The 11,034-nt window shown below is 42.7% G+C and overlaps 1 protein-coding gene across 1 annotated transcript; it reads left to right on the top strand.

The window, feature by feature from the left end:
• Positions 1 to 260: 260 nt before the first annotated feature.
• Hey2 (hes related family bHLH transcription factor with YRPW motif 2) lies at positions 261 to 10,767 on the top strand. The gene is made up of 5 exons (XM_021221205.1): positions 261 to 478; positions 2,375 to 2,453; positions 2,584 to 2,667; positions 5,549 to 5,630; positions 8,704 to 10,767. The coding sequence occupies exons 1-5, from the start codon at positions 396 to 398 to the stop codon at positions 9,393 to 9,395; spliced, it is 1,020 nt and encodes a 339-aa protein (XP_021076864.1). The 5' UTR covers positions 261 to 395; the 3' UTR covers positions 9,396 to 10,767.
• Positions 10,768 to 11,034: the final 267 nt, after the last annotated feature.

Raw genomic sequence — 11,034 nt, 5'->3', positions numbered from 1 at the left:
GCCGCCGGTCAACCCCAGAGCGCCACTCCCGGCTCCCAGGTGCGCGGCCGCGTTCCCACGCCTCTGCCAACGCCTCTCTGCGGCCACTGGCCAGCGCGGGGTCCGCCCCTCCATATTAACCAATAGAAAGCCACACCGTCCCACGGAGGCGGGGCCTGGAGAGTGGCCAGGGCGGGCACGCGAAGCAGCGGAGGGGCCCCGCCCGCGCCGGGGGGCGTGGCCAGTGCCGGGTCTTGCGCCCCGGCTAGGCTGCAGCGTGGGAAAGAACCTCCTAGAGCCGACCGCGCCGCAGAGGGAGCGGCGCCTGGAGGAGCCGGGCAGGGAGGGAGGGAGGAAGCCCGCGGGGAGCGCGCTGCGTTCCGCTAGGCGTCAGTAGCTGCTTCTCCTTCGTCGCGATGAAGCGCCCTTGTGAGGAAACGACCTCCGAAAGCGACCTGGACGAGACCATCGACGTGGGGAGCGAGAACAATTATCCCGGGTGAGCGCAGAAAAACTGGACCGTTTTCCCCGGGAAGCGGGTGCTAGAGTCGGGCGGGGCGAGAGATGGGGTTCGCACTAGGCGTGGGAGCGACTGGCAAGGAACTGGACTGGAGCGTGCAGGAGATGGCGAGGGAGGGTCCAGGGCTGTCAGCACGGAACACGCGTACTGGCACGTCCGGGGAGACGCCCCCGATAGTGGAACTGAATTTAGGGACAGTTCCAAAATAGGTCAGGAGAAAAGAAAAACAACTGGGTTTCTGTTTTGAGAGAAACCGGGATCGAGACTTGAGTTTTTGAGGAGGTAAAGCATCTGAGCTAAACAGGCTGAGCTGCACAGGTCAACAGAGGGAGATCTGGCTGACCCACCCATGAGTGACAGATATAAGGAGCGGATTGTGGCAGCGTTGCTTTGCCTGCTTGTCCTTTAGTCTCCAGAAGCTCAAAGTTCTGATCACAGGAGACAAACCTCCTGTTTCCTGTGACAGCAAGATTACCTAGGCATTTTAGAGGTGGGGTGGGGAGGTTGGGGGGGGGAGTCAAATGATAATTGCTTCTAATTGGCTTGCCAATTATTTAAATATTTATTTATTTGCAGCTGTCACTCAAAGAGTGAAATCCTTCCCGCACATAGAAAACTGGATTTATTTCACAGGCTTATTTTAAGACGTAGAAATCAAAGCCTGAAAATAGCAAGAGCAAAAAAGATGCTTGAGAGACTGTTTACCAACTCATTGTTAAAGTATTCTTTTAAAAAATGAAACCGGAGGCTGTCACAAAAAAGGGTGAAATCTGTAGAAAAGGGGTGAGGAAGAAGGAGTCGGTTGGTTTCGAATTAAGACCCAGAAGTGAGATGAAGAGGTAGTAATAGAACTTCTTAAAACTAAAGAGGACCTGGAGAATTTAAGACACTGAAGAAGTATAGTACCTGTGAATTTCAAAGCAACAGAAAAGTCCTAGGAGAGTATACATTAATGGACCAACTACATCACCAAATAATCAGTTGATTGAACCTTGCAGTCTAAAAATTACCTTTTAGTAAACTCAAGGTGAATTGCAACTTCTCGAGATAGAAGCTTAGTTTCAAGGCTGGTGGCACAGTTTCGTTTTCCAAGTTAAAGCGTGAAAGGTGCAAAACTACATTTCGACTTTCCACCCAATGGTGTTTAGGATATTCTTTTAAAGGATCAATATACAAAACTTAAAATCTGTTCTCTTTACGCTATCCAATAAGGTTTTGGGATAGTGCGAGAATTAGGTTCTGTTTTAAAAGTCGCATGGAGAGAGAGATTTGGCATGTGGTGCTCTTGATCGGCCAGTACGTCTGGCAGAAGGGAGTAGGAGCTCACATCCAGATGGATTGTTGACACTTAAGAAATACATGAGGAGACATAGGACACACTGATCCCTGACCTGTCACCCTCACTGGCTATCATTACTTCACTGGAGAACTCAAAAGTTCAGGTTCATTTTTGCCATTTGAATTGGCAGCATAGCATTTTGAAAATCATGTCTACTTATTTAGTGTATGTGATTGGCAAGCTGCACGTTCACTGTCACCGTCAATTCTGTTTGTGGAGGTGCAAGTGGTTCTTCCCCCAGGCATCCTGTGGGTCCAAAGGATTGGAGCTCATGCCAGATGATCACACTTTGCGGCCAATGGCCTTTACTTGCTAAGCTGTCTCGAGGCCTCAATAGCATTTCTAAGGCATAATTACTATCTGGAAACTAAAATAAAGCCCCCAAAATAGCATAGATATAAAAAAAAAAATCAACAGACAGAAAAAAAGTAACATAATGTGCAATCAGTCAGAATATTAATGGGTGCCAGGAACTGGGGCAGGGAAGGGGGACTCTTCCATTGATACAGCTCCTGACTAGTCTTCCTCCCTCACAGGCACAGTACAAACTCAGTGATGAGGTCAAATTCACCGACAACTACCTCTCAGATTATGGCAAGAAAGAAAAGGAGAGGGGTAGGTGATCCCACCCACCCGCCCCTTATGTCATGTAATTAAGCATGTGTATCACTGTTGACATTTTCTTACTTGGATAATTTTTCTGTATGCGTACCCTTAGATTTCTGTTTTGCTTTCTTTGGGCTAGATCATAGAAAAAAGGCGTCGGGATCGAATAAATAACAGTTTATCTGAATTGAGAAGACTAGTGCCCACAGCTTTTGAAAAACAAGTAAGTTATTCCACCCCCACCCCCACCCCGAAAAAACAGCTCAGAGCATCTGACTTTCTCATCTGGGAATGTAGATTCTTCTTGAAGATCATTAAAATAATGGCGTGTGCTCTGCACGCTCTGATCCGGCAGAGAAGAGCTATTTCAATAAAATGCTTTGTTGTGGCAGAACTATTAAAAACATAATCCATCATGAAGTCGAAAACATTTCCATTCTTTAGCGTATTTTCCCCTTAAGGGTAATAGTGTTCCTGCTTTCTCTGTTCTTTCCATGAAGCCAGCAGGGGTTTTGTTTAAAAACTGTGCCGTATATGGTATTCTTGAAAACAAAAGTTTTATATGTGAAATATCATTTTTCCCTTCAAACTTTGAAAGTACTTTTTTTTTAAAAAGTCACAATTAAGGAACTAAGGTTTCTATTTAGGTTTCCTAAATTATACTAATACAGCTTATTTAGCAAGCTACTTTTTTTTTTTTAATTCTTGGGTTAATAGAACATTATATTTGATTTAGAATATAATTTGGAAGTTTGGTAAAAAATCAAATTAGTCATAAATATTGCTTTTCAAAGTTCAGGTATTCTTTTATATTTATAAGAAAAAAAGGAAAAGTGATTGCCATTTGGAAAATTCGAAAGCAAACACTTACACTTTCCTTTGTGGCTTTGGATGTGTGTCTCTTGTTCTGGTGGCTTTGGATGTGTGTCTCTTGTTCTGCCGCTGTGGCTGATGCAGACAGAGACTTCTAAGAGTACATTTCCAAGGATGTGACCATTTCTGTGCTGGACATGTTTTCAGTTGACTTCCAAATGGGGTGTTGGTTGTTTATGCCATTTTTGTCAGTTTGTTTACTTCGTGATTCTGCAAACATTGTAAAGCCAGCCCCACAGAGAGCTTTTGGAGGCTGTCCAGGGCCACCATTGGCCGCTTTCACAGCACCTCCCCAGACATCTTCATGGACATGGTGAACAAGGAGAAGTACGGGCATATTATGCTACTGTTGACTCTGTGTATTTAAGACAGAGAAGAAATAGACACAAACCCTGCAATTCGTATGCCAAGTCTGTCTTTGATAACTTACATGTACTATAAATTATGCTTTGGATTAGTGCGCTGCAAATGAAGTGAAGATGGCCTATGTTGTATGTTTGGAGTACTTTTTTGAGTACTGAAATATCTACATTTTGATACCGAGAAGCAGTCACTCTGTGATCTTTTTCCTTAGTCTTGGTTTGTTAGGCTCTTTTCTTAAATATTGACAAACCTTAAGAGCAAGCCTCAGTCACTGTGCAGCTAGTTACTGTAAACACAAGCTTTCCCATTTACAGAGTCTGGCTGCCAACCCCAGTGAGCTGGCCCTGCCACAATTAGAGGAGAATACTCTTCAGAGCCACTGAAGAACTGACACTCCTGCTATTTACTGTTTGCTCATAATTTTTTTTAAAGTATAGGAAAAAAAAAAACATATTGGTTTAATTATTCAGCTCCTCTAGGAAGTTAGTTAGAAGCCACCAAGCCCCAAGTCACTATCAGAAGAGCATTTCTTTCAGTTGATTTCTAACCTTTGCTTTATTTAAGAATAGGAACAATAAAAAAAAAAAAAAAAAGAATAGGAACAATGAAAATGTATTTGCAAGACTGTGTTTTCTGTAGGGTTTTGTAAGTTTTTTTTTTTTTCTTCCAATAATTTACCTTTTTTATTCACTTTACATTCCAATCACAGCCCAGTCCTTCCTCCCTTCCCGGTCCCACCTTTATATCCCCCCCATTGTCCCCTCCCCTTCTCCTCAGTAAAAGAGTGCCCCATCCTGGGATATCTAGTCCTAGCAGGACTAAGCATGCCCTCTCCCACTTAGGCACAACCAGGCAGTCCAGGTAGGGAAAGGGGATCCAATGGCAGGGAACAGGGACCAAGACAGCCCCCTCCACTTGTTAGGGAACCCACATGAAGCTGCACATTTACCACAGTAATATTTTAAGAATGGTTTTGAATGATTGGTAAATCCTTAGGTACAAAAGATGCTCCTTAAGTAAACTGCAAGTCGGTCCTTTCTGTTTGTGATCCTAGAATTCACAGTGACACCTGCTGGTGACCTTGAACGTCCTTTCGTAGTTCATTTCTTGTACTGGTTTATCTTAAAGATTTACTGGGATTTTTCTACTTTTGAACGTTCTGCTTTTGATGCTTTGTTAAAGTACTATATCCATATCCTCAAGAATTAATATCCAACTGTTTAACTTCTGTAGACTTCAATAATAATGACAATAAAATTTTCCCTTAAGAAAATGTATCATTAATGAGGGCAGAGTTCAAAGTTCAAGAGCTTTTCAGTTGGCATAGTATTTGTAGGATGATTTTAGGAACACAATTGCTCTTACTATTTATTTAGTCAATCATTTCCTTGATGCCTTGTTCTGGTCTTTGCAAGTTAATGCCGTCAACTATGCTTTAGTAATTGATGTTTTAAATATAAAGTTTAGAATGAATTCAGAGTCTACCCAGATGACTCAAAGTTTAGAAGAATGGACTGTTCTTCTAGGGGACACGGATTTGGGCTCAGCATTCACACTGGGTGACTCACAATCACATAAATACAGCTCCAGTAGGTTCTGATTGCTGACCTGCATAGGTATCTGCCTGTATGCATACACACACACACACACACACACACACACACACACACACACACACACTTAGACACACACATACACATACATACATACAATTAAAAATTTTTCAATTCAAGTTTTTCCTGTGATGAAATTAAACATAGAATTTTATAATAAGAGGAAAGATTGGAGCTATAGTACTAAGTTCAATAATATGGTGTCCTAAGATAGTTTCTGTAGGACTCATGAGACTTTATCATTTGATTCTGAAGGGATCTGCCAAGTTGGAAAAGGCTGAAATATTGCAAATGACAGTGGATCATTTGAAGATGCTCCAGGCTACAGGGGGTAAAGGTAAGGTTTGGGACCATTCTTCACCCCCTTTCTACCTGTCTCTTTTCTTCCTTTCCCTCTCACATCATAAGGAAGTCACAGTTGAACAGCCCTCTGACTAGCTGAGACAGGCAGTCCCAGATTAAAGCCATGGACATCACTGCTAATTACAAGATTGAACTCCTGGGAAGAGCCTCTGGAGCAAAAGAAGCACTTGACCCTGGGCTTGTGTTTGCGTTCATAACAATGTGGGAGTGAAGCTTCCGTCACAGCCGCCTGGTCAGACATTTGTTTGGGATTTGAGAAGTTCATGCTGGAATCTGTACAGAAAAACAAAACAAGCACACAAACATCCAGATATGAACAAGGCTGGGACTCGGGGTTCTCCTCTCTCACTTTCATCCAACCAAGGCTGGAACCCAGAGAATTTAGCCATTTGAAGGAAATGACTCTAGTTTTTGTCATCGTTGCCCAGGCCATTTTGGCTGTCTTGACTTTACACCAACCACAACATGTGAAGTGTAGGTACTAAATCTCTACTAAAAACAACAGTACAGGCTCTTCCTGGGGAGAACTCACAAGAGTAGATGTCCACATGCCGTGTTACAATGTCCTCTGTACTATACTGTACATCATGGAAGAGTTGTCGGGTCAGAGTAGGACCCCTATGCTAAAAAACCAAACAAATAAAAAAAGGATGAAATCGTGAGAGTCATAGTACTTATTCAGATTCATTTTCCTGCTTCCACTCCAGTTTGAATTCAGGTTGCCCTCTTAGCTTTATGGCTCTTCAAGGATGCCTTTGATATCCATCTCAGCCAGATTTATTCACAACTGAACAAAGAGAGAAAGCTTCAAGGTATAAGTGCTGGGACTGAAGGCTGAAGGCCTCCAAGGTGCAGCATAGGCTTCTTCTCCACAGTCTATGGCCCTAGATTTGAACAAGGCAGGGCAGGGCAGGGCATGGGATTAAAGGCAAGTCACTTTTACTAACCTGAAAACTGATCGAACATCAGCCTTGACCCAAACCATCCCACACTTATGACAGGAGGAGAAACTGCTTGCTGTATGTGATGTCTACAATCCGCCTCAGGTCACAGTGGCCCAAGAAACCGTCTTGAACCAAGGACAGTCAATATAGGATGCAGATGTTCTTGTAACATAGAAGCCAATGGTTAGATCTTAGAAGTCAGTTATCCCACCTAACTTAGCTGCAACCTTGAACCTGAGTTGGAAGTAGCCTGCTGGTCTTTGAGGGTCAAGCTAGCAGCATGTGCTCCACAGGTCCTCAGTAGTATGGCTGTCTATCCTGCTGCCTTGGGATTCCAGGAGATCAGTGAAGTTAGACGTGGTCAAGGAAGGCTATGGATGACTCTACCTTCTCTCCAATTGGTAGCCATGAGGCATTCTTTACCTAAAGAATTGCTGTCAAGGGCTCAAATATTTGGCATATGTTGTACTTCTAAAGACTAAGGTTATCCTCTCATCTTGTAGCAAGTTTTATATTACTTCTTACTCATGACTACCTGAGCAGTCCTAAATTTACCCCAGATGAGTTAGTAAGCAGATATTTCCAACCATATGGCATATAAATTGTCTGACTGCTGTGTCCCCAGAGTGGCCACCCCAGGAAGAATGTGTGGGTCTTGAACAAGAGGGTCTGCCAGTGTTTGCTCACATACCCAGACTTCCAGTTGTCTCTAGCATAGAGCAAGGACATGGGCTCAAAGGTACTTGCATGATAGTGACTTCTGTTTCTCCAATTCATTAGCTCTGTCACTGGGGCTAAGTCAACTCATTCTCTCTGAACCCCAGTTTTATCCTTTGTAGCACAGAGACAATGATGAAGGGCTCCTCACAGATGGTTTTAAATTAATTTGCTTGAAGCCTAGAAACCTGCACTGTTACAGAGGAAGTGATTATGGGCATGTGTTATTGTTGGCTCAAGACCCACTTACATGAGACAGCTGCTCATCATCATTTCCCTCTGCTTCCAACAATAAAATAGGAATTACATAATTCATATTCCTTAAGATGCAATAAGACCCAGCCATATATAGCCATATAGCAAAGCAAACCTCAAACGTCACTTACTTTGCAAGCACCACTGAAATTCAAAGAAGTTAATATGTTCCTTTCAGTCTGTCGTAAAATTATAATAGTTTCTAGGGGAAAACCCAAATACTTAATTTTTCTGTGTCTGTGGAGTGTGATCAGTGCCTCCCTCCTTCTGAGAAAGTCAGAAGCTCAAACCTGAAGGGGAACCTAAAGACTGTCACGTGGGGTCCTTCCATAGAGGCATCCGCATAAGGAACAACCTTTGCTCCTAATCCTGAGGACTTTCTTACTGACTGTTCTGAGATCTAGGGATGAAAACCAGTTTTACTGCTGATATTCAGCCCTTATGATAGTCTCTTCTTCAGCTTAGCGCTATTTTTGCTGTCCTGGTGGTTATATTTGCCCCAAACACCCTTTTCTTGTTTCCAGATCACTCAGTAAACATAACAACAGTTTCTCATAATGCTTTGAATATAAAATAGTCTAAAGGAAATAGGCAAATTTTGTTCTGTCAAAGCATAAAGTGATACACTATAAGTGCTTTCAATGAAATAAACCTATTATAGATTAGAGAGTTACTCAGAGGCAGAATATGCACTTAGCTGGGCAGGTCCTGGGTCCTATTCTGGAAAGGCCAACTCCCTGAGCCTTTTTCTATTCAAAAAGCAAAGCAAAACAAAACAAAACATATTTTTGAGGAAAGTCATTATCCCACAATTCTAAAGTTAAGACATCCCCTCCTACTCCAGGAGGTATTCAAAACATGATTGCCCCTATTTTATTTTTTCTTAGTGTGACATTTCAACCCTAGTTTGACTACAGCACTGCTAAAGTTGTTGTGCATGCCTCTTGTAGAATATCCTTTCTTTACTCCTGAAAAAAAAAAAATCATAGTAGCCATTGTGTTTTCAGAAAGAGTCACCCCATCTCTAGAGAGCACAAGAGTGGAACCTAAGTGGATGGCTGTTCTTCTAAGACATACCATTTTCTCATCTTTTGCCCTTTCACCTCTGACCCTCCTCAACCCCCTCTTTAGGCTACTTTGATGCCCATGCTCTTGCCACAGACTTCATGAGCATTGGATTCCGAGAGTGCTTGACAGAAGTGGCTAGGTACCTAAGCTCGGTGGAAGGCCTTGACCCTTCGGACCCGCTACGAGTGCGCCTTGTCTCTCATCTCAGCACCTGTGCCTCCCAGCGGGAGGCAGCAGTGATGACATCCTCCATGGCCCACCACCATCACCCCCTGCACCCTCACCACTGGGCAGCTGCTTTCCACCATCTCCCCACAGCCCTGCTCCAACCCAATGGACTCCACACGTCGGAGTCAACCCCATGTCGCCTATCCACATCTTCAGAAGTGCCTCCTGCTCATGGCTCTGCCCTCCTCACAGCAACGTTTGCCCATGCAGATTCTGCTCTTCGGATGCCATCAGGGGGCACTGTTGCACCCTGCGTGCCACCTCTCTCCACCTCTCTCCTGTCTCTTTCGGCCACTGTGCATGCCGCAGCTGCAGCAGCCACTGCAGCTGCACACAGCTTCCCTCTGTCCTTCGCGGGGGCTTTCCCCATGCTCCCGTCCAATGCAGCGGCAGCAGCCGCTGTTGCTGCTGCAACAGCAATCAGCCCACCCTTGTCAGTGTCCGCAGCCTCCAGTCCTCAGCAGACAAGCAGTGGGACAAACAATAAACCTTACCAACCCTGGGGGACAGAAGTTGGAGCCTTTTAAGTTATTCTTGAATCTCTGCAATAGTAACTGATGTCGTCCATTTCGGAATCAGCTTCAAACCTCTGCATCCTGAAGGTAGTCATACAGATATGTACAGATCCACACAACAGCAATAAAGCGATTTGAGAAGCAGACTTCACACAAGTGGAAATGTAGTATTATTATTTTTTTCCTTTGTTTAAGGCAGCTTGGCAACTGACATCAGCAACTTGGAAGCAGCACACCTATTTCCATTTAAACTTTCTTGGAAAATACACTAATGTCACCATCCAGTGGTGCATTAATACTCCTGACTTGGAAAAGAAAAACGCCAAAACTGAGTTCTCCTGATGCTAGAAGGGAGAAGAAAAAAAAAAAAATACCATGTTTTCTAAGTGCCTGAACTAAGGAATGTAATGTAGCCCAAGATCAGAAGGGTATAGCTGTTAGGTTGAGAAAGGGAAGGAATAGGTAATGTGTCAGGCTGCAGATACAGTGTTTTTTCGAAACCTTCGGGTTTTATTGGCCAGAAAGATGAAGGAAAATTAAGTCGAAAGACCTAGTTTTATTTTTGTGTTCTTTATACTGACTTGCCAAGCAACGACATTTAGCTATGCAGTGAAATAAGCAATTCCACCAGAGCCCCCATTAACAAGCATTTCTGCTCTGCCTTCAAGCTTCCATACCTCTAGTGAACCCTGGTTTAAAACACAGTGCTTCTTTATGTAAACTTACAGGTATACAGTGCACTAGAAGCAGTTACCTACTGTGTGCCCACCAAAGGCTCATTCACACCAACTCAAAAACTCTTCAGTTTGCAAGAGTTTGGGTTAATTTATTGTTTCACCGGGACTATTTTTATATATTTAACTTCTCCAGTTTTCTCCTGACAACATGTAATGTCTGGTTTTGTCTGTTCGGGGGAGAGTGTGTTGCATTTCTGGAATGAGGAGAGATGATATGGAAGGAAAAAGCTACATGATGAAAATGCCCTGGTCAAGTTAGAGATTGCATTTGATCCCAAATCACAACGAATGTATGGAATGAGGTGTACATGAATTATTTTTGTCCATGACTAGACTAATGCTACAAATGGTGTTTTGGTTTTGATTTCTTTATCTTGTTTAATGACAAAATAATCTCTTAATACATTGAAATTGAGCACATGAGATTTTATATTTGAAAGATAAAGGCACAGCATGTATTCTTATGCACTTCATTTCTCTGCTGTGTGGAGAAAGCAGTAAACAAGAGACTATTAAACATTATGCAAAGTTATACTTATAAATATGTTTTTAAAATTACTGTACCTAGTCTTTTCTATATTACTTTGTAACTTTTTTTCTATGCAAAAGTCTATGTATCACTAATTAAATGGCATCCTTTTTGACTATTTCATGTGGAGGAGTTGCTTTTCTGAATGGCAAGCTGACGTTGCCTTTGATGTGAGGCCTTTTACTAACTCTTTCAGCCATAGCTTTGTGCCATGTGTTTCAAAATCATGTAGCTTATGGAATTCATCTTACTTTAAAATGAACTTTATGGAGCCTATGGGTTACAAACAGGTAAGAATTACAAAGGCAAAAGTGATCATTTTTCTCTACCTTGTGTTGTTTCTTTCTTACTTATTTATCTAACTATTTATTTATAGATAGGGTCT

The sequence above is a fragment of the Mus pahari genome, chromosome 21 (assembly GCF_900095145.1).
Source record: "Mus pahari chromosome 21, PAHARI_EIJ_v1.1, whole genome shotgun sequence".
NCBI classification, from domain to species: domain Eukaryota; kingdom Metazoa; phylum Chordata; class Mammalia; order Rodentia; family Muridae; genus Mus; species Mus pahari.
The sequence above is the reverse complement of the archived record's forward strand: the minus strand, read 5'-3'. Positions and strand labels throughout refer to the sequence as shown.

What these genes read in the sequence shown, in the direction of transcription:
- Hey2 (XM_021221205.1), top strand. Translation starts at nt 396, where the DNA reads ATGAAGCGCCCTTGTGAGGAAACGACCTCCGAAAGCGACCTGGACGAG. An exon ending in AGCGAGAACAATTATCCCGG is followed by an intron (nt 479 to 2,374) that starts GTGAGCGCAGAA and finishes CCTCCCTCACAG; the next exon opens with GCACAGTACAAACTCAGTGA. An exon ending in CCACAGCTTTTGAAAAACAA is followed by an intron (nt 2,668 to 5,548) that starts GTAAGTTATTCC and finishes TTGATTCTGAAG; the next exon opens with GGATCTGCCAAGTTGGAAAA.